General features: G+C 39.2%; 1 protein-coding gene across 6 annotated transcripts in view; it reads left to right on the top strand.

The window, feature by feature from the left end:
* RPRD2 (regulation of nuclear pre-mRNA domain containing 2) overlaps positions 1-15,283 on the top strand; it is a 97,525-nt gene that overhangs the window by 68,345 nt on the left and 13,897 nt on the right. For 4 of the 6 annotated variants that reach the window (XM_036766623.1, XM_036766624.1, XM_036766621.1 and 1 more), the window contains exons 3-10: positions 4,000-4,100; positions 4,973-5,050; positions 6,373-6,425; positions 7,423-7,549; positions 10,680-10,855; positions 11,114-11,396; positions 13,376-13,636; positions 14,549-14,749. In XM_036766623.1, coding sequence (XP_036622518.1) covers positions 4,000-4,100; positions 4,973-5,050; positions 6,373-6,425; positions 7,423-7,549; positions 10,680-10,855; positions 11,114-11,396; positions 13,376-13,636; positions 14,549-14,749 — 1,280 coding nt within the window. The remainder of the gene's footprint in view (positions 1-3,999; positions 4,101-4,972; positions 5,051-6,372; positions 6,426-7,422; positions 7,550-10,679; positions 10,856-11,113; positions 11,397-13,375; positions 13,637-14,548; positions 14,750-15,283) is intronic. The other 2 variants (XM_036766622.1, XM_036766626.1) reach the window with 1 other exon arrangement.

Raw genomic sequence — 15,283 nt, 5'->3', positions numbered from 1 at the left:
CACCTTCCCTTCTGTCAGCCCACTTCTCTTCCCCTCCACCTTCTCCATGGGATAAGATAGATTTCTATGTTATTCCTTCATTGAGTTAATTCCAGTAAAATTCAAGTGTTGCTTGCCACCCCTCCTATTTTTCCCTCCACTGTAAAAGTTCTTTCTTTTATGTGAGATAATTTTTCCTATTCTTCCTCTCCCTTCCCAATGCATCCCTCTTATTTTTTTTAATCATCCCAGCATAGTCAACTCACACCTGTGCCCTCTGCCTATATACACTCCTTTTAACTGCTGTAATAATGATAAAATTCTTAGGAGTTAACAAGTATTATCTCACATATAGGAATGTAAAAAATTTAACCTTATTGAATCTCTTATGATTTCTCTTTCATGTTTACCGTTGAATGCTTCTCTTGAGTCTTATATTTGAAAGTCAGATGTTCTATTTGACTCTAGTCTTTTCATCAGGAATACTTGAAAGTCCTCTTTCATTAAATTTTCATTATCCCCCCCCTTAAGGATTATACTCAGTTTTACTAGGTAGGTTTTTCTTGGCTTAATCCCAGCACCTTTGCCTTCTGGAATATCATGTTTCAAGCCCTCCGATCCTTTAATGTGGCAACTGCTAAATCTTGCATTATCCTGACTTTGGCTCCACAATATTTGAATTGGGGTTTTTGGTTTTTTTTGGGGGGGGGGGCGTGGTTCTTTTTTTTTCCTGGCTGCTTGAAGTATTTTCTCCTTGACCTGGAAGTTCCAGAATTTGGCTATGATATTCCTGGAAGTTTTCATTTGGGGATCTTTTTCAGGAGGTAATAGGTGAATTCTTTCAGTTTCTGTTTTATCTTCTGGTTCTAGGATATCAGGAGGGTTTTCCTCAACGATTTCTTCAAATTTGATGTTTAGGCTCTTTTTTTTTTATCATGGCTTTCAGATAATCCAATATTTCTTAATTTGTCTCTCCTCAATCTATTTTCCAGGTGATTTGTTTTTCCAGTGAGATAGTTCACATTTTCTTCTATTTTTTCATTCTTTTGACTTTGTTTTATTGTTTCTTGATGTCTCATGAAGTCACTAGCTCAACCCTTCACCTAAAGCATAAATCTGGACCTCTCCATATGTGACCAGTGAATATACATAGCCTCCTCTCCTTTAATGGGGAATTCAACCCGTTTTGAGTGTGACAAAGTTGGAAGGCGCCCTCATGTCAAACAAACCTGTCTCTACCACTTAAAATTAATTTAAACAGACATATATTAGCTCTGCCTTCTGGAATTAAGCAGAATAAGTGTGATTTATTTTCCCCATGACAGCCTTTCAGATATTTGAAGACAGGTATCTTGTTCCCCCTACTCCTGTCTCCCAAGTCTTTACTCTTTCTTGAATAAATCCTTAGGATGGCATGATTCTCCTCACAGTCCTCTGGTCACAATTAAGTCTGTCAGTACTCTTCTTAAAATGTGGTAACCTGACCTCAACACTAGCCTGTTTGAGAATATAGCAGGAGTATAACCTCTATTGTTACTCTGTTATACTTCTATTAAATGTAGTCTACAATCTCATCAACTTCTGCAACTCTAATACCACAACATCAACTCCAGGTGGGTGACTTACTGACCACATTCAGGAGAGCTAGGTCAGTTCTAGCCATCTCCTCACTTATCTTGGATTTTACATCTTTGTTCAGCACTTTTAGGTCTCTCTGTCCCAGTTTAAAGAACAAAAATGAGCAAAATAAGAGTTGAGTAGTTGGACCTTTGTTAACCTGTTATATCCATCCTAACCAACAGTCCAATCCCTTCATTGATGAATTTCTCTGTTTTACAGTCACTTAAAGTTCTTCTTGTTGTCCTTGGCATTCTCCAAAACCCTCCACAAGTTCTGGACTTATTCGTTCCTCATCTGGTTACTTACTTTTGCTTCCTTCACAGAAGTCTTCCTTCATCTATGCATGTCTTTTAGAAATCTGAATTAGTAAAATCATGTAGCCACATCTGTCTCTTTAGATCATTACTACTTTCCTTGTTCATTGGAATCGTATGTGTTTGTGTCACCAGATTTCATTCTTTACAGCAACCAAGCCCTTTTTACCTGAGTCTTATATTAGGCTATGGATCCAACCTATCCCTTCTTTTTCCTTGAAATCCGCTGTTTCACAATCAAAGATAGACAATAAACTATGCCCAGCATACCTTTTCTTATCTACTATTATTGTGATAGATAGTAACATGTACGGTTTTTGAGGCCAGGGATTGATTGAAGTCTCTGAAGAAGCCTTGTACCTAATAGATGTTTAGTAAGTGTCGGTTGAATTTTGAGTGAACTTTTAAGATCTATCTGGGCAGTGAGGGAGTGGATGACATGGTCAGATCTATGCCTTGGGAATATCAATTTAGCAGCTGCAATAACAATAGCTAACATTTATTTGTGGAGAATGGATTAGAGAGAGGGAAATTAGGGGCAGCAAAAGGTGATGGGTTTGAGAGGCTTTATAGAAATAGAATCAATAAGACTTAGCAGTTGATTAGATACGAAAGGTGAAGGATAAGAGATTTTGAAATTGTGGACCTGCAGTGGAAGGAGGGAAAAGGTCATGAATTCTGTTTTGAACTTGCTGAGTTTGAGGTGACTAAGGGATATTTAGAGATAGCTTGCCAGTTGGAGATGTGAGGCAGTATCACGAAAAAAACTAAGGCTTGATATGTAGTTGTGAAACTTGAGGACATAGAGATGGGAGTTGAAAACACTTTTGCTGACAAAGATCCTAAGAGAGAAGATATAGAGAGAAAAGAGACTAAAGCCCAGAGCAGAGTCATGAGGTATATAAGGACTGGATAATGATCCAGCAAAGAAGATAGAGAATGGACCAGCCAAACAAACAGAAGAAAGCACAAAGACCCAAGAAGGAAGGTATATTCACCGATATTTAATGCTTCATTGAGGTCAGCCATCAGATTGGACAGTTAAGAGATCTTTAGGAAGTTTGGAGCAATGAGGTTCCTTTAAGTCCTTTAATCACACCTTCTACAAGAAGCCTTTTCTGATCTCCTTTAATGCTAGTGCCTTCCTCTTGATAAAAATCTCCAATTTATCTTGTATATATCTTGTTTATATATTGTTCACATGTTGTCTCCTTCTCTCCCCCCTTAGACTGTGAGTTCTTTAAGAACGGGGGCTGGTGTTTGGTTTTGGGGGTTTTTTTTTGGTGTTTGCAGTTCTTAATACATTGCCTAGCACATAGTAGGCACTTAATAAATGCTTACTGCCTGAGATAAGAATACAGATTGCAAAGCATAGAGTTCTGAGTGGGAGAGAGAGTGAAGGCAGTAAATGTAGGCACCTTCTAGTTTCGCTGTGAGATGAGTGGGAGAAGGGATGTGTAGCTTAAGGGGATTATACAGTTAACTTCAGGTTTTTTAAGGATGGAAGAGATCTTGGTATGTTTGTAAGCAGTAGGAATCAGGGGAGATTGAAAATGGAGGAGAGAAAGGGGTGACCTGCCAAGGAGCTAAGAAGTGACCATATTAAGGGCATAGATAGAAAGGCTCATATTTATAAGAAGAGCCACTTCCTCCTCAGAGCCAGGAGCATAGGAGGAGAGTTTGAGATAATACGGAGATGATTTGAAGTATAGGAGTTGGGGTGAAGCTCAGGATGGATGGTATCAGTTTTCTCAGTGAAATCCTTGGCAAGATTGTCCGCTTAGAGAGAGAGAAGATCAGAAGAGGTGGCTTGACAAGAGAAGGTTTAGAACAGAATCTGAGAAGAGTGGTTTAACGAATCAATCAGAAAAGTGTGCATGCACATCAAGAAGATTTTTTAAAGAACTTTTTTTTTGTTGTTTTTTTAAGCTTTCAGGTTCTGCACTAGATACTGTAGGGAAGTGTTCCTAGATAATTTTATTTTTTTAAATCACGAAACTTAGCTGTTTCATTACTAGCATGAGTTCTATTTTTGAAGTACCAATTTGGAATATTAAACTATAATATTTTTCTTCTCCTCAATTAGGGATCCATCTGTCTCTAAGTCTGTAGAACGGATTTTTAAAATCTGGGAAGAGAGAAATGTATACCCTGAAGAAACAATTGTAGTACTAAAAGAAGCTTTGAGTAAGTATCTAGTTTTTTTTTTAAATTTCTGAATCTCTGTTTCTTTACCTTTTTTCTTTGCTTTTTAAGGGGTGGGGTAGTATTCCCCCCCTCCATGGACTTCCTACAAAAAATGCTGGTTTTGGTTACTAAATAAGTTAACCTAGGGCCTCTAGGAAAAATACAACTAAAGTGGAGTACATCGAGTAATAATAAGCTGAAAAAATATATGATATACATACATATGGAAATGACAAATGTGTCCTCTGCATTTTTAGTACTACAGAAATAGAGAATTTTTGCTGCTCAGTGCTTGTGTTACTTCCTCTGTCACCTCTTATTGAATTCAAGAACAAGGGTACTAGTTCTCAGTGTTAGCAAATACACCTTGTCATTCTTCGCATACCTTTGGTTTGTTTAGATACTAAAGTAAGTAATGAATATTTACATTAAAACTGTCTTGACAAGAAGCAGAGAAATCTCCATTTACTTTTTTCCTGTGGATTAGTTGATTATGAATAACTTATCAAAACTGAAGAAGCCAGTAATTTCTGACACTGACCAGCAATTGTACAAAAGTTTATTTTAAAAATAGAAATATTTTCTAAGAAGCTGTTGAATTTCTAATTGCAATTCATTAAGAGGGAATTTTTCACATCTTCTTCCATTCTTCTTGGTCGTTAATTTCATTGACTTTAGAAAAATTTTATTTGGCAGCTTCTTAGATTTGGGTGGGTATTTTTGAGAGAGAGAGCAAGAGAGAGGACAAAAAGAAAGAAACCACACACAATCTTGGATTTCCTTTTATCATGCTGCAACTTTGGCAAAACTGAAGTGGAGAGTCAGAGCAGCTTCCCGTAATGCCAGGCTGCAGCAACTGAAATGTTTTCCAGGTACCACTTTCAAAACTCAGAAGCAGCTGAAAGAAAATCTGAACAAACAACCGAATAAGCTGTGGAAGAAATCACAAAGTAAGGAAACAAAAGTGACCTATCTCAACTAATGTAAAATTACCTCCTTTTTTGTGGAGCAGAAGAAAATGTAAACCATTTGGCAACGCACCTGGCATAAACCATGGGCAAGCCTGTTGTCCAGTCCTGGGAAGCTCCCACTGGCATACTCTTAGAAGGCACCAAGGAGTTGCTGCTAGAAAACCACTTTTAAGCAATGAAAACACATCAAAAAGGTTTAAGTATGCCAAGACTCAAGAGTAGTTGGGGGATACTTAAAAAGAAAAGAAGAAAATAATCTTGTTATGGTAGTTCTGAGGCTGATTTTCAGGTTCAAAGATATATGAAGTTAGAGGCATTAAACAACAGAGCTGAAGAAGAGAATAGGCATAAGAAGTATTTCTGGGGAGCCACGAAATCCATCAGATTTGGGGACACCCTCTGCCAGGGTACACTTGGGCCTCCCTCCTGGCCAGAAGCTTATTCTCTAACTGGAGCTCTACTTATGTTTACCATCCTTTATGAAAGCTTCCCAACAAGAGAACAGGGGAATGGATTATACTGCATGGAGTAGCCGGTGTGGGCCAGAACTGAGAAATATTGAGATAGACTTGAAAGTGTGGAGGGAATCAAGGGAATAGACAGTAGAAATCCATAGCTAAAGCAAGGTAACTAGAGATGGTTTTGCTCCAGCAGCCATATAATATTCAATGTGAATTAGGGCGACCACTGCCATCATTTTGTCCATAATTTGCATATTTGGTAACAGTGAGCCAACATTTCAGCAAAGTGTCGACCACAGTTATCTTTAGAACTTTCTCTGCCTACTTCTGCTATTAAATTAGTAAAGGTGCCCTGGGCTTAGGATTTAAGGATAGAAAAAGGGATATCCGTAAGAGATGTTCTTCAGCCGCTATTCACAATTAATTGACTTGAGAGACAGATTCTTTGTTAGGTGGTGTTAAAATGCTGCTCCTGCACAGCAGAATAGGACAGCTATGTCCTGCCACTTAGTATTTCAGAATTTGTAGGGTTTCCAGGGACTATTTGGAGGTAAGTGGGTCAACTGATTATGTGTTTTTCTCTTTTGGTACATTAAAAGTACCAAAATATTTGCTCTGAAGAATATTTCCCTCATTGCCTTCAGAAAATCCCTGATGTTTAAAATAATGACACAACACAAATGATATGCAAATGCATGTTTGACATAAATATTCAAAGAATAAACTTTTAGATTGTGTGTCTTGTGGAACTTAGAGAAGAGGGGTTTTTTTCTGAATTTCAGATGCAGCTCTCTAAATTTCCTCGATTTCTAAATTCATTTGTTTGCTTGATTCCAACAGCCTCTACCAACCCTAAAGCTGCTCTCAAGTCTAAGATAGTCGCCGAATTTCGAGTAAGTTCCAAAATAGTAAAACTTGCCAAAGCAGCATATTATATACTAGTCACTTTTAACAAACATTTTCCATGCTTATATTTTATTTACATTTTCCATAGATAGATGTAGATGCATGGCTATCTTTATATCTATATCTTTTGAGAGATGGGAGGAGGTAAATCAGTGGGATTAGGTCCGGGGGTAGGGAAGCTGTGGCCTCAAGGCTACATGAAGCCCTCTAGGTCCTCAAGTGCAGCCCTTTGACTGAGTCCATTTTGCAGAACCAATCCTTTTGTTAAGGGGATTTGTGCCGTGAAGTTTGGATTCAGTCAAAAGGTGTGGCTTTGAGGCTGCAGGTTCTCCACCCCTGGACTAGACTGTTTGATTTTTATTAATATATTATTTTGTTTGAGTGAGAACCTGCTTTCAAGGTACTACAAGAGGGATATGTTAAATTTTTGATAACTAAAGGAGTAAGGCAGCATGGGAAAATGAACAGAGAGCAGGCCATTTAGCATTGGTGGAAGAAGTTTCCTTACTGGGAATTCTCTACAGAGATGAAATCATAGGTCTTGTCTAACTCTTTCCCTTCAACCCTTCCCACCTCCCTCCACCCCCACCCCCACAAAAATCCTAAGGAGTTCCCTTCCTTTATGAAAATCTGTTAAAATAGAATTTGCACGTCTGGGAGTTAAAGTATAGAGTGTTGTTAAGAACAACGTTTTACTTACTAAGAATCCAAAACAGACTTCCATACCCTCCTGTATTTAACCCTACACCCACTGATTAGTGTTTTATAAAAGGAAAATGTTCTCTTGAGAATTGTCGTTGTGATTTAATATTCTGCATAGAAGTCCCTGGATTTTTTGATAAGGAATGTTGGAGCTATTTCCTTCAAAGTTTTGTTAAACTTTGATCATATTAGATTGAAAACAAGTGTGGTACAGAATAATCAGGCAAGTGTGCACTTGTATAGTGTGTGTAATGTGCTAAATCCTGTGGTGCCTATGTTCAGTCCCAGGCTCTCATTGATGAACTACTGCTCTATAAGCGTTCTGAGGACCAGATTGAACTGAAGGAGAAGCAGCTGGCCACTATGCGAGTAGATGTGTGCAGTACAGAGACCCTCAAGTGCTTAAAAGGTAAAATTGCTTTTTAAAAAAGTCTTTTTTATTGTGCATTGACCCAACTCTGTGTGTGTACATAGATATATTGGGGGGAGGTGGCGCAAGTATTTTATATTTGATACTGGAGCTAATAGGGGACCAGCCACTGAAGTTTTGAACTGGGGGGAGTAGGTTGATTTGGTCAGATCTGTGTTTTAAGAAGGTTAATTTGATAGCTGAAGTGTGAGGATGGACTGGGGAGAAGAGACAGGGAGACCAACCAGCAGTCTATTGAAATAATCAGGGCATGGGGTGTTGGCCTATACCAGGGTGCTGGCAGTGTCGGGAGAGAATGGAGTCTATATGAGAGATATTACAAAGGTAAAATTTATAGGACTTGACCAATAATTGGATATTTGGGATGAGAATGTGAGGAGTCAGAGAAGAAAAGGGAATGTGAACCTGAGTAACAGGGAGGATGGTGGTACCCTCAACAGGAAGAGGGGAGAGTTTTGAGGGGAAAGATAATGAATTCGTGTTGAATTTAAGATGTCTATTGGACATCCAGTTTGAGATGTTTAAAAGGCAATTGGAAATTTGAGTCTGGAGGGAGAGAGGTTAGAGCTGGACAGGTAGATCTTTGAGTCATCTGCTAATAATTTAATCCATGGGAACTGAAATGATCACAAAGGGAAATAGTATAGAGGGAGAGGAGAAGAGGGCGCAGGACAAAGCCTGTGAGACCCCCACTATTAGCAGATGTGATGTGGATGATGATCCACCTTAAGAGACAGAGAAGTGGCCACATAGGAAGGAGGAGAACCCATAGAGTGCACTGTCATGCAGACCAAGAGAGTGATAACAGTGTCAGAGGCAGCAGAGAGGTTAAGAAAGGTGAACATTGAGAACAGAATTTGGCAATCAAGATATCATTGGTAGCTTTGAAGAGAGCAGTTTCAGTTGAATGATGAGGTCAGAAGCCAGACTGTGGGAAGTTTAGAAGAGAGTGACAGGAAGGGAAGCAGATGCATCTATCACAGATGGCCTTCTCAAGGAGTTTAGCCACCAACGGGAAGAGAAATATGGGACAATAGCTAGCAGGGATGGATGAATCGAGTGAGAGTTTTTTAAGGATGGAGTAGACGTGGGTATGTTTATAGGTAATAGGGAAATACCAATAGAAAGGTATTTTCAGTGTATATACATCATTCTTTCTTTGGGGTTATTTTTTTCTTCATATTTCACATAGATTTTTCCATATTTATGCACAAAATTCATATATGTTAGTCTAAGTGGCAGAATTTAAATATGTTTGTATAGTAGGTTTGTGCTTTTTCCTTTTCTTTCCTAGAGTTTATCTCAGTGGTGGGAGTTTTGAGCCAAGGTGATGCCTATCAGTTTTATAACTAAACATTACCGGTATGCTCCACCAAACTATTTTGACAATGCAAATTACATGGTGAAAGCGTCTGTTTCTCCATAGCTTTTCCACTGTTGGGTTTTTTATCATTTTTATTTATTTTTGTTTAAAATTTCCTTGTTTTAAGTGGAGTGATCCATTTTCTTAACAAAGGTAGCATTTTTAAGGAGATAGACAAACTCATTTCCTCCTGTGGTCCTAGAAAACTAATTTTCTGAGTTGTGATTTAATAAATATAAATGGCAAATAAAACCTTACCTGTCTTCCAATTCCTCTCCTATAGTGTTTCTTAAACTTATTTAGTTTTGTCTGTTAGACTTTGTTCAGATGGTTAGGGTATGTGCTTATGTGGACAGCGTGAAGGCAGACAAGGGAAGTGGAGAAGGTGAGGGGTCTCTAAGTCCAAGCTCAGTTACTTCCTGCTCCCTTTGACCTTGGAGTAAGTCACGTAGTCTCTGGATCTTAGTTTCCACTTCTATAAAATGTGGGTTAGAGAGATTACCTCCTATGAGGATCTAGTGATAGAGCATAGTGACGGCCACATCAGCCAGTTATGTTATCCCTGTTCCATGACTACAAGATGTGCCTTTATCCCAAATGTACATCATTGATCACAGAAAGATAGTGGACAAGAGGATTATGTAAATCCACATACAGAATAAATAATTCAAGGTACTTGCCTTACCTGGATTAAGTTAGTAGAGGGCTTTTTTTTTTCCAGATATGAAGGATATAATGTTTTTAGTGTAATGGAGAGGGGTCACTTTCTCTTACTTAACGCTTTTGGGCCTTGGTCTCCTCACCTTTAAAGAGAATAATGTTTGTCCTACAAACTTCACAGGATTGCTGAGAAGGCTGTACCTAGGTTGCATCATTGCCATTTATGTCTCATTTTTGGTTCTGGTTCTGAGATGAAACAGTGCCCACAACGATCCCAGAAAATGGGTGTCTCCCAGAACTGAGAAAACTGAGTAACTCTCCTTAGGGCTTGTACTCTTCTATACTTGGAAGCATAAAAAGGACCTCAATTGCCGCCTTGTCCAATCTAGACCCAAAGAGAACTTCTCTCTACAGCTCGTTAATCATGCAAGTTCTTTCTGACTTGGGGATAAAGGAGTATTGATCTAACTACCCAGCATTAAACAAACATTTATTATACACCTACTGTTATGTCAGGTATTATCTCGTTTTTGATGCTGGACTCCGTTTTATTGTGATAGAATTTAGGGTTTCATCTTTGAAAATCATCTACATATATCCCAGATGAATTGACCATCATAGGAAAACTGTGATAGGAGTATAAAAAATTGGTTTGGAATTTGTTTTGTTAGGTCACATTGACATTGAATTCAGTAAGGCAAAAAAACAGTTGCCACATTTTAGTTACAATTACAGCTATTTCCAAGGAGCCACTGGTCCACCTTCCCCCAGCAAGGTCATTTGAATCATATTTGGCAGTTTTAGGAATTAGGGGAGTACTTTGAGGTGTTAGCTTGTAGGACCACACAGTAAGTCATACTCTGGAGCAACAAAAGTGGTTCCCTGGATTTTTGAGAGAGAACTTACTTAACAGTGTTTTCATTTATTCAGCAAAGGTTACTGCATGCCTACACCATGCAGTACATTGTGGTGGGTACAGAGAAAGATGCAAAGATGGAGAAGATCTAGTTTTTGCCCTTTGGGAATTTACATTTTATTCTAGATTTAGCTTTCAGATGCCTGATCTGAATGCCTCTGTCATTTAAGATAAAACTGGTGGGAAAAAGTTTTCCAAAGAATTTGAAGAGGCAAGCTCCAAGCTGGAAGAATTTGTGAATGGCTTAGACAAGCAGGTGAAGAATGGGCCCTCACTGACGGAGGCACTGGAGAATGCTGGAATTTTTTATGAAGCTCAGTACAAGGAAGTCAAAGTGGTGGCCAACGTAAGTGATTAAACCTCCCAATGGTAATGCTTTTGAACATAATTGGGTGTTTGTCTTGTGGGATAACCTGCACTTTGGAGAGAGCACTGATGACCTGTGACTACTAGATACTCTGCCTGTTAGCCATTCTCACAGAAACTACCTCATAGTACACAGTGCTATGTACCATAGACATGCTTGGTTACTTTGAACTGAATCAGAATAATAACTGTTAGTCCTTTCCTTAGAAAAATGAATGGTTCTCTCCCTCTCCATCAGGCATATAAAACCTTTGCTAACAGAGTGAATAATTTAAAGAAGAAACTGGATCAGCTTAAGTCCACCCTGCCTGATCCTGAAGAATCTCCAGTCCCTTCACCAAGCATGGATGCTCCCTCACCAACTGGTTCTGAGTCCCCTTTCCAGGGAATGGGAGGAGAGGAGTCCCAATCACCAGCTGTGGAGAGTGAGAAATCAGCCACACCTGAGCCTGCTACAGATAACCGGGATGTGGAAGACATGGAACTCTCAGATGTGGAGGATGATACATCAAAAATCATCGGTATGTGCATATGGGATAAGCAGACATCTGCGTATCATTTTGCTTTTAATATTCCAAAGGGAGAAATGCTGGTTCTTCTTTACTACCCGAGTTGAACTTAGAAAAAGGGAAAATAGTTTGGTGTTCTGTGGTAGAATACCCACAGAGAGCCTCCACAAGTACTTTAGTCCTTTACAATTGGGAAAGGAAGGATACTAACTGGAACTATCTTCCTGCTGTTTCCTGAGTGCTCCTTCTAGGTTGGCCTTAGCTGCTGAGGTGATGCTGCAGGGCCATTAGTATGCTGTACTAGTCCCAGACACATTCTTGGAGTAGGTCATATTTTATTATATCACATTATATTCCCAATTAAGTCTGAGTATAGTTATTTTAAAATCTAAATTTAATTAGGAAGGTTTTAAAAAGAAAAAGCACTTGAGGAAATGGATGTAGAGAAATCAGAAAGGACTTTATTCATTCCTCCCTGCCTTCTCTTCCTACCTTTTTGTTTGTTTCTTAGACCACCAGCAATCTGCCTTCCAGTCTCATTGTTCAACTGAAACTTACTCTACCCCAGGCTACCAACAATTTGGTATTTGCCAAATCTTACGAAATTTTCTCATTCCTCATCCTAATGACCATAGCTTTTCTCTCTTGGATACTCTCTTTTCTGGGTTTTTAGGACACTGCTTTCTTTTGGTATTCCTCCTACCTATATGAGTGTTCCTTCTCAGTCTTTTTCACGCATTCATCCATGGCATTTCCCCCTTGCTGTGGGTATACCACAAGGTTCTTTCTTGAGCCCTTTTTACTCTTGTGTCTCACTTGATGACTTTCCATAGGCTCAGGTATCATCTTTATGCAGATGACTCCTTGATCTATATATCCAACCCTATTATCTTTCCCAGGTTCTAGTCTCCCATCATCAACTGTCTCTCACACGTCTTAAATTGAGTGTCCCAGAGACTCAGCATACCTAAAACAAAACTTGTATCTTTTCCCCCAAAACCCTGGCATTCTCAGACTTCCTTATTACTACCAGGAGCATTAACATTCTTCCAGTCACCCTCATTTGCAATCTCATTGCTCTCCTTGACTCCTCACTCTTAACTCATGTATCCAGTCAATTGCCAGGTGTTGTCATTTCTCTCCCCTCATACACATCCCCTCTCCACCCACATAGCTGTCATCACAGTTGTCAAAGCGATTTTTCTGAAGCCTCAGGAAACCAGCCTCAAAATCTTCTAGTAGCTTTCCCCATTAAGTCCAGGACCAACTATAAGCCCCACTCTCTGTCATTTAGTGCTTTTCATAAACCAGTCCCATCCTAATTTTTCCTGCTTTGTTTTAATATTAAACCATAATGCCCTACGATTGCCACAGCTCAGCCATACTGAGTTTCCTGCTGTTCCTCACATGTAGCACTATTTCCTAAATCATTGCCTTTGCATTAGCTTTCCCCTGTTTTTCCTTTCTGCCTCTACTTTTGGAATCCCTGGTTTTCTTCCAGACTTATTTCAAGCACCACCTTTTCCATGGCCCCTTTCCTGGACCTCCCAGCTCTAGTGCCTTTCTGCCCAAGGTTACTTTATATCTGTTTTATATTTGTTGTTTAGCTTTTATCTACATGCAGACTATCTCCCTCGTTAGAATATAATCTTGAGGCCCAGACCCTTGGTCTTTAACCCTAGCACCTCAAAGAACACTTGGTACTGGAAAGTGCTTAATAAACTCTTGTTAATCAGAGGAGGATATAGTTTAATTAGAGAAAGTGTGAAAGGTGAAATTCTATGAAATTTTGATCTAGCTTGTGAAATGGTAGAACAAGAATTTAAGGAATTAAGGGGAAAAAAACTCATATGATAATTTTTCTCTGTAGCACTTGTAAATTTCAGTCACAGATTCAATTATAAATGAGTGAAGAAACATAGTACCCCTTTATCAAAAGCAAAACAAAGGCCATCAACAGGATGCTTCATTGCCCTTTTCTTTTTAAACAGTGGAGGACAGGAAAGAAAAACCTGTTGAGAAGCCCGCTATATCCACGTCTGCACCTACTAAACTAACAGAAAGTGTCCCAAAGGCAGCACCGTGCACCACAGCTTCTGTGGCTGTGACATCAACTCCGCCACCACCAAAACCCATGAGCACATCAGTTCTGCCCCCGTCCCCTGCCCTGGCTTTACCGAATCTAGCCAATGTGGATCTGGCGAAGATCAGTTCCATCCTTAGCAGTCTAACATCCGTCATGAAGAATACGGGTAAGTGCCATTGGAGAGGGTGGGAAAAAAATCACTCTCAAGGATTTAATTAGGCTAACATTTTAAAAATGTAATTATAATTGAAAAAGAGAATGCTTACCTAGTCTTTTTAAAAGGGAAAAATATTTTTCAATAATAAGCTTCCTAGTAGCAAAGAACTTTCCATCTTGTGAGCAGCCTTTCTCCTTCTGTTTAGTTGATAGAGCTAAATGGCAGCATTTATTGAGCACACACTATGTATGGATCCCTGTAGTGTGGGCCCAGCATATCCACTGGGAAAGGTCCAGTGACTGTACTCTTGTCCCCACTCAAAATTTAATGGGGGGGGAAATGAAATACATACACATGAATAGACAGATACTTCTAAGGCAACATACCAAATAGAAATAATACATCATGAACTAAGGATAGAGGGCTGTGTAGATACCAAGTAAGCGAGAAATACCATAAAGCTTGTTTTCTAAGCAGTCACTTGCTTAAAGTGAGATGACTTCATTTGTGGATAGCCTCTAAAATGCTTGATTTAAACAGCAGAGGAGAATATATGAGAATTAGTTGAAGGAACTAGGGAGACATAATGACTGTTTCTTAAGTATTTAAAAGGCTGTCAAGGGAAAAGTTATCAAACTTCTTTTAATTGGCCCAGAAGGCAGAATTAGTGTGATGTGGAAATTTCAATGAGGCTGTTTTAGACTTGAAGTTAAATGTCCAATTAGAGCTGTCCAAAAGTGGAATAGGCTGTTCTTAGAGGTAGTGGGTTCTCTTAGAGCCTAGATAGCAGATGTTTTAAATGCTGTATTGGGATTGGATTCAATTACCTCTCAGGACCCTTTCAGTTTTGGCATTTCATGAATCCAGATATTGTTATTCAAGTAATGTCTAGTTAGTTGCACTTTGATCTTTCTCCACCAGGGGTCAGTCCTGCATCAAGACCATCTCCAGGCACTCCTACAAGTCCCACACACCTCCCAGGCAACCTGAAAGCACCTGTTCCTGCCACAACAACCTCTCACAATCCTCTGGCCAACATCCTCTCAAAGGTGGAAATCACCCCAGAGAGCATTCTCTCTGCCCTTTCTAAAACCCAGACGCAGGCAGCCCCTGCACTGCAAGGTAACACAGCTGGCCTCAAAAGGACTTAGATTTGCATATGTACGTTTCTGGTCAGTGTGGATTCAAAGAATACAAATTAAGTCTAATAATTTTTTTTCCCTACAGAATCTGTAATTTTATCCATGTAAATCCATGGCATCTGGGGACACAATGATTGGTGACACACTCTGGGCCTAGAATCAGGAAGACCCAAGTTCAAATAATTATTAGCTTTGTGACCCAGGGCAAGTCATTTAACTTGTTTGCCTCAATTTCCTAAACTGCAAACTGGGGATTGTAATATTACCTACCAACAGGGTTAATGTGAGGCTTAAATGAGATAATATTTGTAAAAGATACTTGGCACAGTACCTGCTACATAGTAGGTTCTTATTAAGCATATAAATGTTTATTCCCTTCCTCTTCCCTTCCTTCCCCTCCACCCCCATGTAAGGAATTCCCAATGAAGAAATTCCATCCATGGGTGCAAATTTGCATCTGTTCTGCAGTTTATCATCTTAGAGAGTGACATAGGGGTCAATGAAAAGTTAAGTG

Source organism: Trichosurus vulpecula, chromosome 7 (assembly GCF_011100635.1).
Source record: "Trichosurus vulpecula isolate mTriVul1 chromosome 7, mTriVul1.pri, whole genome shotgun sequence".
NCBI classification, from domain to species: Eukaryota; Metazoa; Chordata; class Mammalia; order Diprotodontia; family Phalangeridae; genus Trichosurus; species Trichosurus vulpecula.
Note: the sequence above shows the minus strand (reverse complement) of the source record. Positions and strands in the feature narration are given on the sequence as shown.